The following is a 21484-nucleotide window of genomic DNA, read 5'->3' as shown; positions in this document are numbered from 1 at the left end:
ACGACGCCGTAGAGAATAATTTAAGTTACGACGACAAAACCTCAGAGGATAGAGGGTAGAGATTGGGAAAGCCCTCTCAGTGCTCATATTGTACTTTTGCATTTTATGAGCATATACAACTTATGAACTTTGTTTAAAAACAAAAAGTGAGAAAAAACTAGTATATATATATATACTACACTGCATGATTAGGCATCAGGTGCCAATCTTATCCTAGGAGTTATCAATACCTACACGCTACTGCTATTACTTGAGGATACTAAACTCTCTTGTAGAAGATCGTGGCTTATAGAATCTCTCCCCACTTTCATAGTATCATAGTACTTTTACCTACACTATCAGAGGCAAAAACCACTTACTATGATATCTCCAATCTGTACATCAGTGCAGGCTCCAATCTTCCCTAAGTCAGATTTTAACACCCTACAGCAGAATAGTACTTCTGGACTGACCTCAACTACGGATGTCAAGGATTTCTTATACCTTAAAAGAAACTCCTTGAAGTGACTGACCTTTTTCACAATAAACAACTAGAATGATGAAAATTCGGAATGGTTTGTTCCTGATAATTATTTTCTTTGTTTCGGTGTGTACTAGTCATGTTTTATTTTCTAACTCCCTCCCTTATTCGGAGGGTGTGTGATTAGCTCCGTATCAGAGAGACTGTAGGATTCGATGACATTGAACATGCCCGGTATGTTTTTTCTTTGTTGGTTTTTTGGGTCTTTATACTATACCTTAGGGTGAACATATGAAACGAGCCCCGGCCCTATATTATACCTAAATCAATACAACGGACCAAGCCAAAAAAAAAAAAAAGAACAGCCTTTGTTTGGATACAACCATACAAATCCCGCCCTAAAACGAAAGACCTACCGCCCCCATATGGGAAACGATGGCAGAACCGAAAATTTAGTGTTCCCAAACATGCCCCACCAGGTATTTCTACAGCCACCGTTGCCATTCTATTTTCGAGCACTAGAGAGTAAAACTCACAATCACCCATTTCGCCACCATACTATGCCAATAAAAAACCACCTCAACTCTGCTCCCCAACACACAACACCAGGGGATGCAGAGATAACCTATCCTATGCACGGATTAAGTCGACCGCTTTCATAAACCGGTGCATAGCTGCACGGCAGCATTCTGTATTAAAAGGACCTCCTTGCTGTAGCCTCAACTCTCACCACAAACTACCCCCCATTTTCTCCTCCAGAAGCCTACCTACCAACCTGAGCACCAAAGCTCATCCGATCGCGAGAAAATCCGTGGACACCCCCGCATGTGTTCTTCCAAGGCCCCCGTGTCACCCTGGCCAGAGCAACCTGCTTCACAAATCCTCACTCGCCACCATCACCCCCGGCTCCATCAAGCCAAGCAACCGATCGATCGGGAAACTGAGCTGCGGGTCGAACCCTGGTAAGTTCTTATCCCATCCGCGCATGGGTGCAGCACTACCCGGGATTTGAGGATGAGGGGGGATATTAGTGCTCGAGCAAGATTTCAGATTGCGAACACCGGGACGATTGGATGGATCAAACAGTGATCTACCAATAAGCTTGGTCTCTTACAGAAGCTTTTCCTTTTTCGTGAGGGGGTTGAGTTAGTTGTCGAAGCTAACAAATAGGTTCGGCTTGGCATTTTCTTCCCGGAAGCAACCAAGATTTACAGCTGTGAGGATCTGTCTTTTCTCCTTCCTTGCGCTTTTGATGCTCTGAAGCGGCGATAAGGGAGGTGGGGTTTTTCCCTTCTGCGCTCGCAAATCAGATTCGAGTCATAGGGCTTTATTGTAGCCCCCGCCGATGCCAGTGCAACTTAGGCGCCACGACCGATCCTCCCACCCACTCGTCATTCAGCCCCTTCTTATCGATAAACAAACGCATCTCACCCAACTCCTCATATCATAGCAACTATACATCTTCCCTCCTGCTTTTTCTTCTCCATAATACTGTCCTTACTCAGAAGTGTTCATGAAAACCTAAGAGAAGACTCAGTAAGCATAGTCGAATGAATATGGCAAGTACTATACTATAGACTAGCCTCCTGTTACCCACCAAGGCAACGCCAAAAAACAACCAAAAGCTACTTGAAGAGAGCCCCACTCCTATGGTACGAGGGTGACCCCTCCAGAGCATTCCAAGAAATTTTGGCTTTCCATGACTAATATACAGCAGTTGCTACTATCATGGAACAACGGGGTGGTATACGAAATATTAGATTCTTTTGTTTTGACCTTTTTTCCCCTTTTTGTTTTTCACCACAATTCCTCTGCGCCAGTTTCCCCACTCCTTAGAAATTTTTGTTTTGGCATTCTTATGATACTTGTCTAGTTGATGGCGTTCGGTTATCCCTTGTACGCCCTTCGCTATCTTGGGAAATTACGATAGTTATCACCCGAGGCGCAGACCTAGCGGTCTCACAAACCCTCCTGCGGAGGATCTGTATATAGAAGAACTACCAGCAGTGTCGTGGTATGGTAGTCTGTGAAAGGAATCGATTGCGATGATTCGGCGGTATTGAGAAAAATCACTAGGGGTGGATAAACCGGCTGCTTGCCGATATCCCACCCATTGGCCTCTAAGGAGCCGTGCACCGCTATTCACAAAATACAAGACAGATATTAACAAATAATAGAAACGAGGGGCAAGGAACAAGATGACATGGACAACGTCTAACCGGAACCCCAAGGAAATAAAGGGTGAAGAAAGAAAGGAAAAAAAGAGATAAATGGCAAACAGTCAGCTTAAGCCGGGAAAAGCGCCCATTACCAAAGCCTATTTACATCGGAATCAAGGAGGCAATAATGTATGGAAACCCAATAAGAATACGTCCGGTAACGAAAGAGGAAGCATGCAAGGGAGAAAGGCTAAAGAAAAATAAAAGAGCCAACGATAAAATCCAAGCAGACGGTAGTTGACAGGGTTGGTCCGGTGTTGTTGGCACGATTCAATTTTCCTTGGAGAATACCAGAACTTCGGAGGCCATATAGAAGGGGCGAGTGAGCCAGGATGGTTTTGAGGAGAGACCGATATCTGTATACTAGGAAACAGAGCCGTTAAGTCCAATACTCCTCCCGCTCATCAGGGACTCCCGGTAGGAGCACATGTTGGCCACTAGCGTCTGCGAGGTTGGTATTAAAATCATCACCCCCTGAATCTCATCCGTGCTACACGGGTCTCGATGCCTAGTAGAGGGTGTGCGGGATGCTGAGGTAGCATATTCTACCGTGCTGGTATTGAAATTGTCTTGTTTAACTAGGATCCTTATGACTTCATCATGCCCTCTAGAGAGGGCCCGCGACGACAGTTTTTTGCTCCCGTTATCTGGAGTGGTGTGCAGACATCTCTCCGCTCTAAAAGCAGCTTCACTACCCCTTCATGTCTGCGATCAGTGGCCCATGAGAGTGACATCTGGCCATATTTGGTATCTACCATATTAGGATCGACATCCCCCCGCTCCAAAAACACCTTTACTACCCCTCGTATCCTCCCTCAGTCACCCAACAGAGTGGTGTCCGGCAACATTTAGTGTCCGGCGCATCGGGATCGATATCCTCTCGCTCCAAAAACACCTTTCTTACCCTTCGTGCCCAGGCCCAGCCGCCAAACAGAGTGGTGTCCAGCCTCATTTGGAGTCCCCCGTATTGGGATCGATATCCCCCCGCTCCAAAAGCACCTTTACTATACCCTCATGTCCGCTCTCAGTCACCCAACAGAGTGGTGTGAATCCATATTTGGTGTCCGCCGTATTAGCACTAACATCCTCTCTCTCCGAAAGAATTTTTACTACCCCCTCATATCCGCGCTCAGCCGCCCACCAGAGTGGTGCCCGGCCACATTTGGTGTCTGCCGTATTAGGGTTGATATCCGCATGTTTCAACAGCGCACTTACGACCTCCTCGTGTCCTCTTCCCGCTGTCCATGTGAGGGCCGTACTTCCCATGCAATCGGTTGCATTTACATCCCACTCCTTCATATTTATCACAGCAGCAGCTATCTCCCCCATCCCAAGAATTGATACTCCGTGGAGTCCTATAAACCCACTAGGCCCCGAGCCGAAGTAATAAGGGCCCGAGCTCCTATCCCGATTATATTGCAATAACATCAATTGTGCAGATATACGCTTATCGAACCTACGGAGAAGCCTCAGTGCAAGTATTTTCCACTATGTCCGTCATCCCCCTTCTTGTGTGATTCCCCCAATAGCAAGAAGCATATTCTAGAAGGGGCATGGTTGAGGGGGCCCACTTGACAGTTGGTGTAAGACACCAGACACACCAAAAATTGAGTTAAGTCAAGCAAACTTCCGTAATTATTGCGTGGGGACTACGGAATAGGGTCGGATCACTTAAGAGATGCTCTTGCTCTGTCGACTGTTACAAGACCCAGAGAAGATGCTAGCAGTGTCCGTAATGCTGGAACATTTTCAGGATCCAGATCTGCGGATCCCATCTCGACTCCCAAGGCATGACGTAGCTCCTCACTCCGTAATGGTCGTTCGGAATACAACACCCATATCAGGAGCTTAAGTCAGAGTGCTGACTTGTTTCCCTTCTGAGACTTCAGTCGGGTTAAAGTTGCTGTGCCTCCGCCGCTCAGTCCACTGCCTTGAGTTATCATTTCAAGCCTTTTCTTCTTTGACGAATTGTCACCTCTCACAGAATAGAGCCGATGTTTAGCGAAACAAGTAAGAACCAACACATAGCGGTTGGTCAGTATACACCATCAATAGAGTGGAAATTCTGAAATGCTCCTACGCACACATCCGATATCTTTTCTGGGATAATTCTAATAATATCCGCCCGTAAACCATCGCTCATCGCCTCTGGCTCGTCACACCTGTCTAACCTAATCTCCATATGGCTCTCAATATCATCCGTGTCAGAACTGATGGGTATTACAACCGCCTTAGTGAAATATCTTTGAATATCATCTCTAAGATGGGGCCTCCCGGTGAGGAATATTCGCGTCGTGGGGGACTCCCGAGTAATATCTCTCAATAACCTAAGAAGCTCTGGCAGGTTCTTCGGCAGACACTCATCTAACGCATCGACGCAAGTGACAACCCTGGGTAGAGAGCCAATAGCGATCCTTAACATTCCCATCAGATCCGGGAGCCTCTGCCCTCTCTCCCCCCAAAATCATTTTCCCCTTCATGAAACGCCTCGCGCACATATTCCGGAATGTCCCCTCTGCCTACCAGCTGCCCCAGAATAGCTCCCATCATACTAGTGATGGTCTGCTCTTGCTGGGAAAGGTAGTCGCAGTACAGGCCCGCAACGGCGGTATCTTCCCTCATTGCCCGATCGCACAGGCTGCCAATCACGAGGGAACTAGTATTTCTGGCCGTCAGCGATATTCATTTCTCCCAATGGATCCCACCACTTACCCCAGATATATCTTGCCCACTCCCGGATTCCCGTTGCAAAACAAAGACAGCCTTATCAGCTCCACCCCCATTACTCCTCCACTCCCGAAACCCACTCTCTTCCAAAAGCCAGTCCCCGACACCGTCAAATCGCTCGGTGCGCACGGCTTGGTGTCTCTTATTTGGTTCCAGCGGAGAAAGCCAATGCATAATCGGCGCGTCTTCGTCCGACTTATAGACGGTGTTATTGAAACTATTCGTTATGTTGCCGCTGTGAGCATTGCCATCGCCCACGCGGACCGATGGTATATGTGTAGTCTGGGCCATGATATTCTGTGGGGGGGTGTTGGTTGAATGTAGAAAGGGTTCAACAATTTCCAGGCGTACTGAGGGGCTTTATGAACTCTCTACAAGCGAGGCTGAAAAAAGCGGGGGCGATGGATTCAACCTATTGTACTCGTACAAGCATGGTCATTATGGTATCGGTAATCCAATCATTCCATTTGGGAAGGGTGCAGTGAAGTACAGTACGAAGTACAAGTACCCCACAAATATCGTATTGTAACACCCTCGACTTGACCAGGAACCGAGAATTCAATCCTTGACGAATACTTGAGTACTCAAGTACCGGTACTTGTAGACTACATGGTTTTTTTAAAAAAAATACTCCGGGTAGCGGGCGCACTCCCCCGACAACCCGTTTGCGGATCACTCCATTGAGGCTCTTTTCTATAATACGAGCATTGCTATATAAATGAAAATAAATTACAGTTGTGCCACACCATGTGATCTGGCGAGCTACGCGGCCCGTGAGTGTCCATCGGTATAAATATATTCCGGGCTAGGAAAGCTAGAATTCTGATCCGGGATTGGCGTTACTATACCTTTTTATTTTTATTGCCCGAGTGTGTGTTTTATCCCGCCCTAGTAGTCATTTTGGGAGGATCCGGAGTAGGCCGGTAGGGCATGCATTAATACCGGTATATCTACAAGTACTACCGGTAGCATGAATGGAGAGTGTAGTGAGTGGAGTGCGGCATTCTTGCCAGGCTATGGAATCACGGGTATAAAAAGGACTCCCCTGGGAAAGCAATTGAGAGAAGCTCCTCAGATTCTTCAGGATAGTCCCTGACTCCCGTATGTTCACCACCACCGTTCGCCCATCTCGCGATGAAATCTCTGGTCTACAGCTTGACCTTGACGGCCATGGGAATCATGGCTAACGTCTTCCACGGAAGCGTCGCGCCTGAGAACGGAATAATCCCTTCCAACGCGGTCTACAAGAACCCCGAAAGCGCTTGTAGAGGACCGAGTCAAGGGCCTTCTCTCCCACATGATACTGGGGGAGAAAGTGGGCTAGGTGGTGCAGGGTGACATCTCCTACCGTATTGGCCGAACCTCGCAGACGGAAGCTTCAACCGCCCCGGTCTGGTGGGTAATCAGTTGTTATCAGATAGGTATTCACGTCTTCTTTATCGGCAACGCCACAATATTCAATCCACCAATCGGGTATGCATCCGCTTTCGACCCAGATGTAACTTCCCCTCCTCCAATCATGTAACGTCGTGGCTAACGTAATATTTCCCCCCCAACTTGTCCAAGAGATAGCCAAATGATTGCACTGGAGTCCCCAGCCCTAGGAATAACTTTAACCCACCTCCTTGCACCGGTGCTCAACCTCTCCCTCGATCTCCCCTTCGGCAGAGTTGAAGAGATGTTCGGCGAGGACCCGTACCCTTCTGGAGAGCTAGGGTACTCATTCGTTAAAGGGTTGCGGAAGAACGGTGTTGCGGCTACCGTTAAGCACTTCGCGGGATTCGGAACTCGGGAGTAGGGATTGAACGCTGCGCCCGTCCATGGCGGCGAGAGGGAGATGAGGAGGATGTACCTACCAGCTTTTAAGAGGTCGATTATTGATGAGGATTCCTGAAGCGCTGCGAGTCTTTATCATTCGTTATTACCCCGGGCGCAATATTGCGATTGAAGAGTATGGACTAGCGAGTACGGGTGGGCAGGTAGGATGGTGTCCCTGCAATGGCAGATTATCATTTACTTACTGAGGTCCTAAGATGAGAGTAGGGATTCAAGTATCACGTTATGAGTGATGTAAATGTTTCCCTTCACTCAATTGATACCCACCGCAATCTAACCCTCCCCCGCTTTTTTTAGGCCGGGAGCTCTGACAAACCGTTCAACGACCACGGCCACTACGAGCCAGGTGACAAGCACGCGGTAAAAATGCTCGCACAAGAGGCCAGCAATGATGTGGAAATGGGCGGTGGAACCTTAAAACTATTCCGTGCCACCCCCGATCTCCTCCAAGACAGAACCCTAGAACAGAATGTCCTCGACACCGCCACCTCCCGCGCCCTCAGATCAAAATTCACCAGGAGGTTCTCCGAGAACCCCTCTTCCGTCGCACCACAAGAGAAGTGGAAAACGGTTAAGCCAGCGAGGCGGATAGGCCGGGAAAGTATCGTGCTTATTGAGGAATAATGGGGTATTGCCTATTGACAGGGAGAAAGTCAAGAACATTGCTGTTCTTGACTTATGTTCCATGGGTTTATAAATGTTTGTTTTCCTTCCTTGCTTCCATGGGACTATTTTTCCAATTAGCCTTGGGTGCGGCGGCAGTATGGAGTCTGCGTTGTTTATCTATCTCAATACCGAGGTGTAACACCTTTCGACAGCACCAAGAATCTATTCAAGGAGACATCTACGACAGTGACATACGCCCAGGGCTGTGAGCGCTGGAGTAACGACAAGAGCAGTTCCCCGGAGGCTATCAAGGCAGCAAAAGAAGCGGAAGTGGCAGTAGTAGTCGCTGGAACCTGGAGTCGTGACCACCAAGAGCGCTGGTGCAGCTTCCACGCAACTTACACCTCCCCCCCCCCCATTAAACCTACCTAACAAAAAGGCAGATCATAGAACAGGAGAAACCTCGTCGGTGCGCAGGTCGATCTAATCTGAGAAATCCTAGCGGTCAACACGGCAGTAGTCTTCTCCAGCGGCAAGCCCATAACCGAACCCTAGACAGGCACCTCCGCTGCCGCGCTGACAAGGCAATCCTACCCAAGCGAGGAGGGCGGCAACGCCCTCACGAATGTGCTCTCCTGGAAATACAACCCCTCCGGCAAGCTCTCCATCTCCTTCCCTCCCGCGGGACGTGGGCACCTACCTCGCCGCCGTACTGCGACTACCTCAAGGGCAGTAGGTTTAACCCCCTAGGGCAAGTTGCACGAGAACGGAACGATGATCTTCGGACACCAGTACGTGCTCTTGTCGCTGCTACCGCTGTAACTCTTCGGTTACGGCAAGAGTTACACCACTTTCCAGTTCTCGGATGTTACTATAGACAAGGTCAACGTTAGATCACGCTCTGGAAACCGTGATCGCAGAGCTGAATATTAGGAATAACTCTACCCGCTATGGGACGGAGGTCGTGCAGTTGTACGTCACTGATAAAATCGCTTCGGTCGTCACGCCGAACAAGGAGCTCAAGGGCTTCCTCAAGGTCTTCCTACACGCCGGGGAGGGGAAGATAGTGCGCATTCCCGTTGACGTCTCCGAATTGGGCGTTTGGAATACGGAGAACTGGTATGTTGTTGAAAAAGGGGAGTTTGTCATTGTGGTTGGGGACTCGGCGGAGGGTATTAAATCGCGGTCTCCGTTTTGGGTGATCTGATTAGCGGTGGAGAGGGGGGGTATGGTATGACAATACAGTACAGTAGTCTATAGAAAAAGGAGATCACAATTTGGAGAAAGTGGGAAGTATCGAGTGAGACTTTGTGAATATATCAGCCTCATTATACCACACACCTCCCTCAAAAAGAATGAACGAAAATAAAATCCAGGACAATCCCAACCGCTCACACTCACGCTTGCCCACACCCAAGATTCGTGTATACTATCCCCCGATCCATACCTGAGTACAACAAACAACACACCACAGCAAGCAAGGCCCACGGGAGCGAACAGCAACCTGGACCGAACGGTAGATAGGTAACGAAGTACGGCACCCCAACTGCCTACCTGTCTGCCCACCCACCATAGAACAGCATAAGATCCAGACCAGTCTATTCCATAGATTGCTAGCTAGCATGGGAACTCTACTAGTCTGGTTCGCTCGTTCGTGTCGTTCGTGTTACGTCGTGACGTATATGATGATAAGAGCAGCCAAAACACCCAGAGTGGCAGATAATAAACGTGACCCGAAACGGTACTGTATGACGACCTATAATAGTAGCATAGCATGACCCGAGTACCGTACCGCAAGATCATCATCACCATGGGGTACTATAGAATGGAGAGAAGAAAAGAGTAAACCCAACTGACCCAGCGCTGAGTTTCATGAAAGGAGATACCTGAAACACCCCAAACCTGGCAACCCTCTCCCAATGAAAAGCACGAGAGATAAAAACACTCCGAACCCATGACGATAGTGAAAAGGAAAGCACAATTCAGACGATGATTAGGAAAAGAAAAGAAAAGAGACAAACGAGTCCGCCCTCCTTCAGCTTCACCCCGCGTTGTGTCCGCCAATCACCCAAATTAACGTGGTATCATATTCAATAAATCTCCCACACGCCCAAATTGGAGTCAAAGATAAAGGAGGGAAAAAAATCTAAGCAACCCTTCTGAAAAACGCTTCAAATTCCTCCTTCGTACGGAATGGAACCTTTCTCCTCCGTGAGCTTTCCAAACTATCCGAATCCGTGCTAGGGCTTGCCGAGAGTGCTGACCCTGGGCGTGAAGCCTGAAAAGTACCTTCCTCCGGTGTCAAAAGCGGTGTTCTAAACCCCTCGATGTTGCTTGGAGGCTCCGGGCACAGAAATCGCCAGTTTTCGGGGAAGACCCCCAAGGGCGGATTCCCCCCGTCCAGAACACGCATATCCCCCCCAAACGGGCTCCGTAAGAGGCTAATGATGAACTGAGTCACCGGATCGGTATCTGTAAAGCGTGGGCACTGGAATCGCCTAAAATCCTGATGAGGGGACGTGCGTAATCGCTTTGGGGGGGGATTTCCTCCGGAGGATGAGGACGACGAAGATGAAGGGGGGGTAGCGGACTCGATAGAGCGGCGGATAGAATTTAGAATGTCCAGGTACCGCTGGGCAACATTATCGTATGGGGCACAAAATTTGAGAGCCTCGACGCATTTAGCGAGTAGCTCATTATCCTGATCACCAACAGTAGAATTGGTGGTCTCCTGACATCGGCGAGCAGCCAGACAAAGAGAAACAATCAAACCAGCGGTGTAGGCAGATTGACTGTTAAGGGAAAATTCAGCATGGTTAGTCAGCATGGGGCAATAACCGAAAGGAGCAGCGAAAGCATCCAGCACTTACATCGCAAGCCAGCATCGCCGTACCAATCGCCCCTCTGAATATATTAGTCCTATCACCTTGAGGGCGAGTTAGCGCATCATACGTGCCAACGAAATCAATCGCATGGATTAGGGATCAAAACCGTTGCAAGCTGTCTGCCGGCAGAAACACACATTTGGGCATATTCGTCCGCTAACCCGCTTCTCGCATCGTCAGCGGGAGGATCATGCGTTGCACACAACTCAACCAAAATTTTTCGACTCATCAAAACAATGCAGCCCAGATAAGAGCAATGCGTCAACAACACTGCAGACCGCTGCTTAGAATCGTTAACGCTCCGAGTGAGTCTAAAGGATTCAGGGAGGGAAGACTGCCAAGCCCTTAGCTTCTTCGAGTACTCAGCAATGGACGCAAAGTCTGTGGCCGCGGGTGCATAGATATTCTTTGTAATCGTGCCCATCAAGATGCCGAGCTTGATCAGCTCCGAGTGAAGATATGCGTCGAAATCATTGGTGCAGGTTCGATAGCCCTGCAACACACAGATAAACACCGCATCAGACAAAAAAGCATAAAAAAGTCGAGCAAGAGAGCGTCTTCCGCGGAGGGGCTCGGGGAACCTTTTGCAACAATAATGGATATAGTAATAATGAGGATTTCTTACTTCAGCATATATCGGATCCTCCCCAGGAGCAATTTTAGGCATTATCCCTATACTAGATGCCATCCACCTGTTTATCGAAGCCAGTACCACCGCTATTAGCGTTCACAAACATCCCAATAGCCCTCCGTATTTACTTTTGCTTCCGGCCCCGCAAGCAGACCGGAGCTAGGTAAAAGGTAAAAAAATAAAAATAAAGGTATCGTAAAACGTAAGGTCTACACACCCGTCTAAAAATATCAGAGACCTCCATACCCTCCTCCAAGAAGCCCATTCTCGTTCGCTGTAGGGTTTGCACCTCGTCGTCCGATTAACCCCAGTGGATTTTGCTAAGCGAATCGCTTGATCTGTTCGTGCATAAAGAAAGGAGATCAGCAACGGAGCCCGACCAGCGAATACAACAGTAACTAGGGAGGAGTGAGTGGATATCCATACCTAGATAACCCACGGCAAAGAAGGATTTTTCAAAGATTAGGAACAACCCAACAAGCATTGATACTCTCATTTTCCTCAGCGCATCCACATCCTTCCCACACTCAATGTCTAAGTACCATTTCGCACTCCTGAATAGAGCCATGGTGGTATCGCTCCCAACATCTTCATACTGGGCACCTACGGCAATAATGGCTAGAAGTTCGCAAAGCTTGGGGGTGTTGGGCTCCAAATTGGGGGTGTAGATGTCACTGATGAGCTCCATAGCTTCATATTCAGCGAGAACATAGATCAGGGAGCTCGTCCCGCGGATAAAAGCCGAGAGAAGACGTGAAGTGATTTCGAGTGGTGGAAGCTCACGGGGAGAATAAAATGTGTATCTGGAGCTGGTAAGAGACGCCGGTGATGGGGATGCGAGCTTCATCTTTTCCCTCACTGAAGCTGCCATGATTGAATCGGTGAAGGAATTCCTGTCCTTGGTGGCGTGGTTTTGGTTATGGTTGCGATTGCGATTGCAAAGGCAGTTTGATGGCGGAGATGCAGCTCCCAAGCCAGCATCGGAGGGAGCTGGAGAGCTGGCCATAGAGCTGGATACCGACATGGCGGGCTGTTGGGTGCGCATACAAAACGTAGTTCTCGAGGGTTGTTACTTTCCGAAAAGAGACAAACACAATTCTTGTTCCGGTCTCTCTCTTTTTACTTTCCCCCCTAAAAGAGAGCATAAAAAAGCAGTGTGATGTGGTGAACTCAGGATAGGACAGACTAGATTCAGGTTTGTTTATTGATGAGTTATCGTGGTCGTGTGATGATTCGAGTGGCCGGAAAAGTGATCTTTTTTTGCTTCGGGAAGAAATAAGGTATTTTCTTCCCTCCTCTCTTCCCTTTCTTCCATCTCCCCCACTTCAGAGGTGGAAGCCTAGGCACATATATATACGCAATACTAGTTTTCACCACCAAGAGTGGGGCTCGGAGGGGTTGGCAGGAAAGGGTGCCAAAAGGACTAGGTCTGCGTTGTTGGGAGGGTATTGAGACGATTCGAGCAGACATTTGGTGTGAAAAAAGGAAAACGCACGATAGTTTGATATGAGGTAGACGGTATTCGTTGGATATTTTTTTTTTCTCTCCCATATTTCACTTTCCACCCCTCCCCCACATCCCTTTTCTTTTTCTCCCTATTCTTCCTCCCTACCGTATGCAATATTCGAGTCCGGTACTCTGACCGCATGAGCACGGCCAAGAACACCCAAGAACACCCACCCACCTGGGTCTGTCGCTGAATCCAGCTACTCGCTCAAACGTCTCATGTGTGCACTGCAAGGATGTCGCTCGCTTGCTTCCGATACCCGATTCAGATCTTCAAATTTGTTCAGATGTAGCCTTTCTTTCCTCACCGGTGCGGCTATGAATACCACCGCCAGTGCTGGTCGCCCATGGCTGCCGGTTGGGAAGCCTTTCTAGGGAATACCGGGGCTTCCTCCCACCCCCCTTTTCTTTCTTTCTTTCTTTCTTTCCTTCCTTTTTTCCTCCCTATTGACCCCTCTAGCATCGTGTCACGCTACCACCAACGACCGTGGCAAACTTGTACGAGTAGTTGATGTGGAATCGGAGCCGGTTGAATGGGCTGGGTGGAATTGCTGGAAGACCAAGTGTCGGGGTACCGTACTCGTAGTGTCTCAATTCACCAGCTTTCCCTCCCGTATGACCGGTAATAGTACTTCCCCCCTCCTTGAGTGAATAACGATGCTAGCGCAGGTTAATCCCCAAGCTGATAAATATTTTCCACCAAATACGGTATGACGCACGACGGATATCTGTATAAAAAAAGTACTGACACCGGTATCACAGTGTTTCAGTAGACTATCCAGTCAATCGATAAAACAAAATGGGACAGCGGGTGCATTTGCTCAGCCTCCCATGTGATTCACATTCTAGCAATTCCACTCTCGAGCTCCCCTCCCAAATCCACCCAACCAGCCAATATCCTTATGGCTTTTGCAATAGCTTTGCAACAACTTCTCATGGGCTGCTTTTTAGAAAACAGTCCATCTCCGGACCGGCCTAGGATTACAGCGGTCCCCAAGTCGACGCCTTTGCATTGGGTTGCGTATTGTATTTCATGCATAATATCAGAGAAGCTCAAACGAGTATGTAAGGCCGTGCTGTGCACTACCGCACATACAATGCGGTGCTCGTGATCAAAAAAGGTGAGCGGAGTACTGTACCGGGACCATAGGTTTTACTTTTCCTTCAACATCATTTACTGGTATTTACGCATGCCAAAGACACGGTACGGCGAAACAATAGAACCCATCTATCACTAAGGTCCAGAATGCTTGTTATATGATACGTGTACAAGTACAGGTACCTTGTACTTGTAACCTTGGGGCTACCATACCATATGAACCCACTGAACAAATGAGGGTAATGATAGGTTAATTGGAATGGGAAGCAGGTCTGTCAGTCGGTTGACGATCGCCTCCCTCGACAAGAACAAGGACAATGCGGACTATCCATCTAGTGTAGTTTGCGGGTCTAGGGGAAGAAATAAAATAAGGTTCCATCCATCCATCCATACCTTACCCATTCACTCATCCCACACACAGCCGCACACCACAGAGCAGCAACCACAGCAACCACAGGCAAACCAACTCAACCACAACAGGAGAGTCCTGCCGCAACGATATTTACAGTACCAGTATATCCGCATTCGTAAAGTTCTCGTGCCCACCCCTGTACCTCGGAAACTGTGGCGACCAACAACAAGGGAGCAAGGAAAGCCTTTTTAACCTTTTAACCGACTGTTCTTAGAGCATCCCTTCACCATGGATCATGGAGCAATTACTTGTACTAACCTGCCAAACGCCGTCCCAATAAATGAGCCCGTGAAACCCGGCCATTTGATGGTGGTCCTAGTTTGGGGCGCCGTCAAGACAAGCTTCTACTCGAGAACTCGAACTCTACTATGCGGCGTGATACACTCCCCACAATACTCAGGCTCGTGCGCTGCGGGTCTATCGTCTCAAGTCAGGCGCGCAGGAGATACTCCAGACATTCTAATAAACTAACTAACTGCAGTTCCACTAGTCACCACTTGCACCTATCAACAGACCCCCAGACCCATTATACACGTACAGCACTCGAGTAGTCCATACACAAAATCTCAACCCCACACTCGGGGCTTAGTTCCGGCCAAATTGGAATCTGCCAAAGGGTTTCACAAAAAGACTCCCCTCTTCCTATCATACCGTCTGCCGCGTAGGACTCGTACTATTGCCCCAACCCTGACCTTGTGCTGGGCTCGAGTAGCACCGACAAGCAGTATGATATAACCGTAGCCAAATAAAACCGCAATAAAACACATAATACGATACCGGTAACCTATGACAAGCCCCCAACCTGTAGCAAATTTCTAAAAATTTAATAAGAACAAACATTCGCTTGGCAAGCGTACAAGTATACAGTAGTCCATCCTCTATTCATGTAACCCTCTATTCATGTAACCCGAAAGTGCCACGACTACTAATTTAAATGCCTAATCCTTGTACCATCGTACTCGAGTAGTGCCCCGCCATAATTAAAGTAGGAAAGGGCAGAGATTTAGTACTGTACGAGCAAACTACCGTAGGAACAACCCACGGTTTTCCGCCATCCCGGCCGAGTCAGGCAAACCTATTTCGTAATACAATGGGGTACGGACCCTTCTACCCACCTACAGTACTCGAGTACATCAAGCTTGAGAAATGCGAAAATATTATACATACATAGCACCCGTGGAAGTCTACAGCGCCCAGGGCAGGGGTAATCTACAAGAATTGGAACAGTCTGCTATCTGAGAGTAATTTCTATACCCGGTACTTCCGTGAGCTCCCGATCCAGATTCTATTCGAGTACAATACACGCTTCATCAATACCCGAGTACTCGGGTATCTGGTAAAAATTCATACCCTTTCCCTGGAGGTTTGCGTGAGTACGCTACTGATGCACTCCCATGCAAAATCGCCTACTTGAGTACATGTTCCGATACTTTACCCCTCGCCCCGAGTTACACCAGATCTATCCATATGACAAGAAGTGTATGGTACTGTACAGTCCCGGCCGAGTGGGGCCCAGGAAAGCATCTCACCAAAAGGAACAGGTACGGCAAACGCCTATTTCAGATTTCAGTGCTATAGCCCAACCCCCGAATACAGTACCGGTGAGTCGACCGATGTCTACTCCACCACCGGAACTGACCCCCATACGGGCACTCATGTGATGGGGTGACGTTCGTGAGCAGGACCGTTGCGTGCCGCCAAACCTCAGCTTCTTCATCCGGCGCCCGCGATCGCTCGACCAAGCCGGTCAACAGGGGAAGCAGAAAAAACGGGAAAAATGAGGGGAGTGCGTATATACAGTACCGCGGTGAGCCATTCCACCGCATACAGCAGGCAGAAGGTCTAATACTGGGTCCGTCTTGTGACCTTCATCTCCTCTCTCCCCGCACACTCGAGAGCTCGTATCATGCCTGTCTCCTGAATGTCATGTGTGTTCCGCCCACCGTATGTGGCTCACTCGTGTCATTTTGAGAAGGGGGGGGGGTTATGGAATGGAAGGGTCTAGATTGCTCCTTTTTGCCCTTCCTCCAACTGGGCTTTCTACCTCGGCGGGGGCATTTCTTCGCAACCAATTGACAGTGCTGGCAATGTTGGGGTATCGTATCATCATGGGGCGGGAAGGGTGAGAAGGACGCTGGGAAAGGTACAATAAGTCACGGTAGGTGGGATAGGCTACGGTACCGCACCTCCAATTAATTATCTGGCGCAAACAATTTGGCAGGAATAGATGCTTTCCAAAGATTACCGGCACTCTTCTGACTTTTAGCGGCATGGACCGATCCACCCGTAGGCCCGCAGGCCTGCAGGCTGGAGCATTGCGTCGGGCCTCATGCGATGCACCTGTTACTACCGACAGGGTATTTTAAGAGTACAGTACCGTACAACTACCGGAGGGGACGAAGAGCACTCGCAGTTTGGGGGCCCCGTAACGACAACTCTGCCCAGTCGGATAGCCAGTTTTCTTGTGGCTCCCTGTGGGATGGTGAGAAGTAAAGGGAACAAAGGTTGATTGTAAGTTTACATTTCAAGCCCCCCCGCTTCCACGATTGTCCGACGGGTCAAGGAGGGGTGGAAGTCATTAGCACGCATACCCTGACCGCAGCACCCAGCCATGCCCCATCGGCAAGACATCGCACCGCATCGGGGAAAGTATGTAATAACCGCTCGGGATAACAGAATACGGTAACAGAGTATCCGGCCAACCAAGGCATCATTCTCGGATCTTACCCGGGAGCAGAGAGCCATGGTGAAAAAGAAAGGAACAAAAAATGGGGCTCGAGAAGCGCACGCGGACAAACCACGTGGAGCTCCCGCAAGTTACTAGTACTCGAGTGCTCAGATATGGACGTGGGTGAGGGCACAGCCAGGGATTAGAGGTGTCAAGGTTTCTTGCTTGTTTGAGCAATTTCCATGCCAAATTCATTCTTTTATTTCCTATGAGAGTAGAACGGCCGACCCCAAGAATTCCTGGCCGTCCGGTCTCCCACGTCCATACCCGAGCAGGTCAGTTCGACAATCGTAATTATGATATCGTAGAACCTTCCATCCACAATCCCGGGAATCGACCCCCACCGGAAGCGGGCCACCGAGAGAGATCCTGAGAAGAAAACTTCACTTGACTCCACCTCGGGCACCCCCTTCTCCTCCGCCTATCCGATCACACCGAAAGACGCGATACCGGTGCCAGAATAAATATTGAAACCGGCACGCCCAGAAAGGCGGGGGAAAAACCCCCCACTTGCGGGCACCAATTATTTCGTTACCAACCTAGCTGGCTGAATGCCGTGGCTCACTTTCCTTCTTTCACTACCGGTACCAGTATCTCTCCCCCTCCTCCCCTACGGCCCCACTTTGAAAACTCCCACCCCGTAGTACTACTGCACGTACCCCCACTAGTTCGGTTGGCAGCGAAAGGCAGGCAGGCAAGAGAGCAAGAGGAAGCCAAAGGCAAAATAACAAGAGCTACAGCAAGGGTATAGTACTCGTACAGTTCTTTTTTCGGATCGTGTTCACAATACAATATCGCACGATAACGGTATCGTAATTTACGAACAGCAGCGCTGGGTGTAATGAAGGGACATGTACGCCAATGGCCTACCTTGCGCACTAGGCTACCAATTATCCTTCTTCCAAAGTAGTTGGAAGGAAGGAAAAACAAAATTACAGAACAAGCTATTTCCGGGCGAATGACAGCTGCAGGACCTAATGCAAATCTCGTACGATTCTTTTCTTTGATGGAATTCACTACAGTGAAAGAGAAAAAGAATGAAAAAAAGAATGAAAAAAAAAAAGTAAGTAAACAGTCCCGGGAATCGCAAGGCTCAACGATACCGGTTACCGGTAGTTGCATTCGTTCCACTCGTTTGATCACGGGGCGCCTGGCAGATCGGTGGATGGTAATCGCCGAGTGGGGCGAGAAAGAATAAAAATGAGAGAACGATCTGGTGTGAACCTCCCGACCCATTGTCCTCGGGTAGTAATTTGTGATTGGTTGAATACCTGTTTTATGAGAACCGGCCTATGGGGAGGGGAGTTTTTATCCTGGTGGTTGCAATAGTCTACTTTTTGCAAAAATAAAGGAATAAAGGGTTGGCTTAGGTATTAGACTTGTGACTTGCTTGCTGCAAGTGATTTTCAGGTACAGTACTCCTACACTCGTTCGTTACACAGGGTTATGGGTTAGGCTTCTTTGGCATGTCCATTTCCATTTGAGTGCCACAGTTTACATTGTATCAGCATCAGCCACTTGGACATCCTTCTGTGACCGCCGATGGGGGGGAACAGAAATGGGGAAGCGGAGAAAGGGAGAGGGGAAAACGTGCCACCTTAAAAAAGAAAACATACGCCGGTTCAATCACGCAAGAAAGAAAGAAAGAAAGAAAAAAGAAAAACAATCAGGCAAGAAATTAACTGCCCCGTATCATCTTCACTGGCCACTCCAACCACTTCCTCCACGGTTCGGGCAGAGTCCTCTCGATCCTTCCCAGCTCATAATTCGCCCGTCCCTCAACCCACCAGAAACTCTCCAACTTCTTCAGCAAAACGCAGTAATGCGCGAATATGATTAATGCTCGCGGCCTGCGTTCTTGGAGTAGAGCGAAGAAGGCATCGGAAACAGATATCGGCCATATGAATATCAGGGACACCATCTTCCTGCGCAGAGCAACCTCGTTGGCAAAGTTCTTCTGCAGCTCGTGAATCGCGCCAAAGTAAGCCTGAGAGACAGCCGAGTCCTTGATCTCGTCCGCGTCCAGTTCCCGCTTGTCGGTGCATATACGGAACAGCGCGTTCATGGCCTCGTCCTCGCCGGCCGAATCGCCGATGTACGTGTGCCCGAGGAGCAGCGGGGATAGACATCCCGCCTCAATCCACGCCCACATCGTCTTCAGTATCGAGTGCACCCCCCGGATGAGCGGTAGCCAGGCCGGCATTGTCCATGGCGGGATCTCCGTCGGCGGGCTGACCTTCTCCGTTAGCATTGGGTTCGCAATTGCGTACACTACGATCAATGTCGAGGAGACGAAGAGGCCTTCGCAATTATCCTTCCCGATTGCCGCTGGGGCGCCAACGCTGTCCTTGACTCCCCGCACTGCTTCGCCGTAGTGGTCTGCGGCAACGCACATCCTCTGAGACCGTTTGTCGGGCTCGATGAACGCGAGGTGCAATGCTGAAATGGCGAGCATAGCATGGACCAAGCAACCCTGTGATTCTCGGAAGGCCAGGCGGGGGATAACGTCCCTCCAGATGGACTCGGCATCCTCCGTTGTAGTAAATGAGGATGGAACTGATAGCGACCAGTGGTGTATAAGCTCCATATCAGTCATGTTGATAACGGGCGAAACGGTAGCAACGGTGCTCTGCGGGAAGATCCCTTGCTGATGCGGTGTGGTGACTTGGTGTTGCCCATTCCCAGGCGGAGGACTAGCATCCAACGTCATAGGATTCGAAGCCGGCAAGTCGGATGAGGAGGAAGGGGCACCCGAAACGACGCCGGCAGGTGGCACGCCGACAACGCTTGAAAAATCGCATTCAATGGCATGCTTGACGCAATTCCCGCAAGAAGGGTGCACCTCGTCGCACTAGATAAAGACCAAAAAGGAATCACCAAACCAAATGTTAACGCCAGTCCACATTCCCCCTAAGCCCGGGAAATACTTTAAGCTTATACCCAGGAACCCTGCCCCCCCGCACCACCTAGCAGCGGCAAGCAGGGCAAGTAGGGCAAGTAGGAGTAAAGAATGGAAAGGACATTGGGACTTTAATCACACCTTTATTCTCCGTTTCTTGCACTTGGCGCATCCCGCCCGTGACTTCGTATGTGTTCTTCTCGGAGGCATTCCCTGCCAACAGCCAACAGTACAGTATTATCACCGCGAAAAAAAAAAAACCGAAATGGAGCAGGTAAAACAAAACGACCTCGTAATCGCTCTCTTACCAAAGGCCGAAAGAAAATGAGAAGGCAAAGGAGCTGGGCAGAAACAAGCGGGGAGATGGGAATATATGAAAGTGCGAACGCGAAAGCGCGCCCGAACGAATACGAGGTGGGATGGCAGGGATTAATGTAGTTGCGTTTTGAGGCAAGGCTCTGCTAGGATGTCACGCCGAAAGATGACACTGTCACGCCGTGATGTGCCTTGTGCGAGTATGATACGAACTGGAGATGGTGGATGTCCTAAGATCGCCTAACTTTGAATGACGAAGACTCCTGAACAATGACACGGTTCCCAAATATAAAGCAATTAAGTGATAGAAGCTGGAGGATAATATAATAGAAGCGAATTCAATAAGTTAGGTATAGAGTTTTGGTTCAGCTATTGGTGTTTGAAAAAAGAGGCAGTTAATGGGATATTGGCAGGCCCATTGTTTATGGTTAATGGATCAGTTAATATTCCAAGATGCTGAATTTATCGCCTATTAATTGAAAATAGGAAAGAAAAACTAGGTAAATTTAGTTAATCTATAATTGGCCTAAGATTAGTAAGCCAACATAGATGGTTCTGCCGACGGTCTAAGTACCGGTAGTCCTCCACCATGACACCAGTTGGGCTCGGGAAGATTACTAAGTCTGGGTCGTCAAATCGAAATCTCACATGTAAATAACGTGATGCACCAGCTGAGAGACACAGAGGGCCGGGGGCGATGATGGTGTGATGCACAGCTCCAGCTAATTACAAGGGACAGGTATAAATTCATGGTACAGAGTAGGGGGTAAGAATGTAAATTTGGAAAGAATTCATGGAACAGGACTACCAGGTGAGCTGACAGTGTTAAATAATATAACTTGATCACACGATACCCAACAACCAGGTTTCTCCATAGCTTCTAAGTAAAAAGAAAAAAATATCAGCACTAAAAACATGAATGTGACCAGTTTGACTTAATATAGTAGCATGACAAGAAAAGGTATCACGGCTATTAGAAAAAATAGCTAGCAATAAAAATATAGATTTGAAGCATAAATAGTCGAATAGGTTCAACATCTAAGTGAAAGGTAGTCAGAGCACTTTGCCACAACAATGGCTTCCTACGGGTTTATCGCAACAGATCCTCCTGATACTAGGGCTCTATCTTCTCTACTTATGAGTTTTTCATTCTCAGCCTAT

The 21484-nt window shown here is 48.8% G+C and overlaps 4 protein-coding genes; 2 read left to right on the top strand and 2 right to left on the bottom strand.

Annotated features, from left to right (window-relative positions):
- Window positions 1-7286: 7286 nt before the first annotated feature.
- On the top strand, window positions 7287-9055 carry GSTUM_00006007001 (uncharacterized protein; the record flags this gene model as incomplete). The annotated part of the gene is made up of 7 exons (XM_002838088.1): window positions 7287-7385; window positions 7540-7843; window positions 7888-7941; window positions 8005-8043; window positions 8096-8228; window positions 8351-8736; window positions 8769-9055. The coding sequence occupies 7 exons, from the start codon at window positions 7287-7289 to the stop codon at window positions 9053-9055; spliced, it is 1302 nt and encodes a 433-aa protein (XP_002838134.1).
- Window positions 9056-9059: 4 nt separating this feature from the next.
- On the bottom strand, window positions 9060-12679 carry GSTUM_00006006001 (uncharacterized protein). XM_002838087.2 has 7 exons: window positions 11791-12679; window positions 11582-11702; window positions 11359-11425; window positions 10840-11226; window positions 10719-10774; window positions 9735-10640; window positions 9060-9666 (listed from the first exon to the last, which is right to left on the bottom strand). The coding sequence occupies exons 1-6, from the start codon at window positions 12407-12409 to the stop codon at window positions 9995-9997; spliced, it is 1896 nt and encodes a 631-aa protein (XP_002838133.1). The 5' UTR covers window positions 12410-12679; the 3' UTR covers window positions 9060-9666; window positions 9735-9994.
- A 5803-nt stretch (window positions 12680-18482) lies between these two features.
- Window positions 18483-20318, bottom strand: GSTUM_00006004001 (uncharacterized protein). XM_002838086.2 has 2 exons: window positions 20150-20318; window positions 18483-19960 (listed from the first exon to the last, which is right to left on the bottom strand). Exons 1-2 carry the CDS (start codon window positions 20216-20218, stop codon window positions 18788-18790), a joined length of 1242 nt encoding a protein of 413 aa, XP_002838132.1. The 5' UTR covers window positions 20219-20318; the 3' UTR covers window positions 18483-18787.
- Window positions 20319-20332: 14 nt separating this feature from the next.
- GSTUM_00006003001 (uncharacterized protein) lies at window positions 20333-20652 on the top strand (the record flags this gene model as incomplete). XM_002838085.2 has 1 exon in its annotated part: window positions 20333-20652. One exon carries the CDS (start codon window positions 20333-20335, stop codon window positions 20444-20446), a length of 114 nt encoding a protein of 37 aa, XP_002838131.1. The 3' UTR covers window positions 20447-20652.
- Between the last annotated feature and the right edge of the window lie 832 nt (window positions 20653-21484).

The sequence above is a fragment of the Tuber melanosporum genome (genome assembly GCF_000151645.1).
Source record: "Tuber melanosporum whole genome shotgun sequence assembly, scaffold_22, strain Mel28".
Taxonomy (NCBI): domain Eukaryota; kingdom Fungi; phylum Ascomycota; class Pezizomycetes; order Pezizales; family Tuberaceae; genus Tuber; species Tuber melanosporum.
This window is presented reverse-complemented; position numbering and strand designations above follow the sequence as displayed.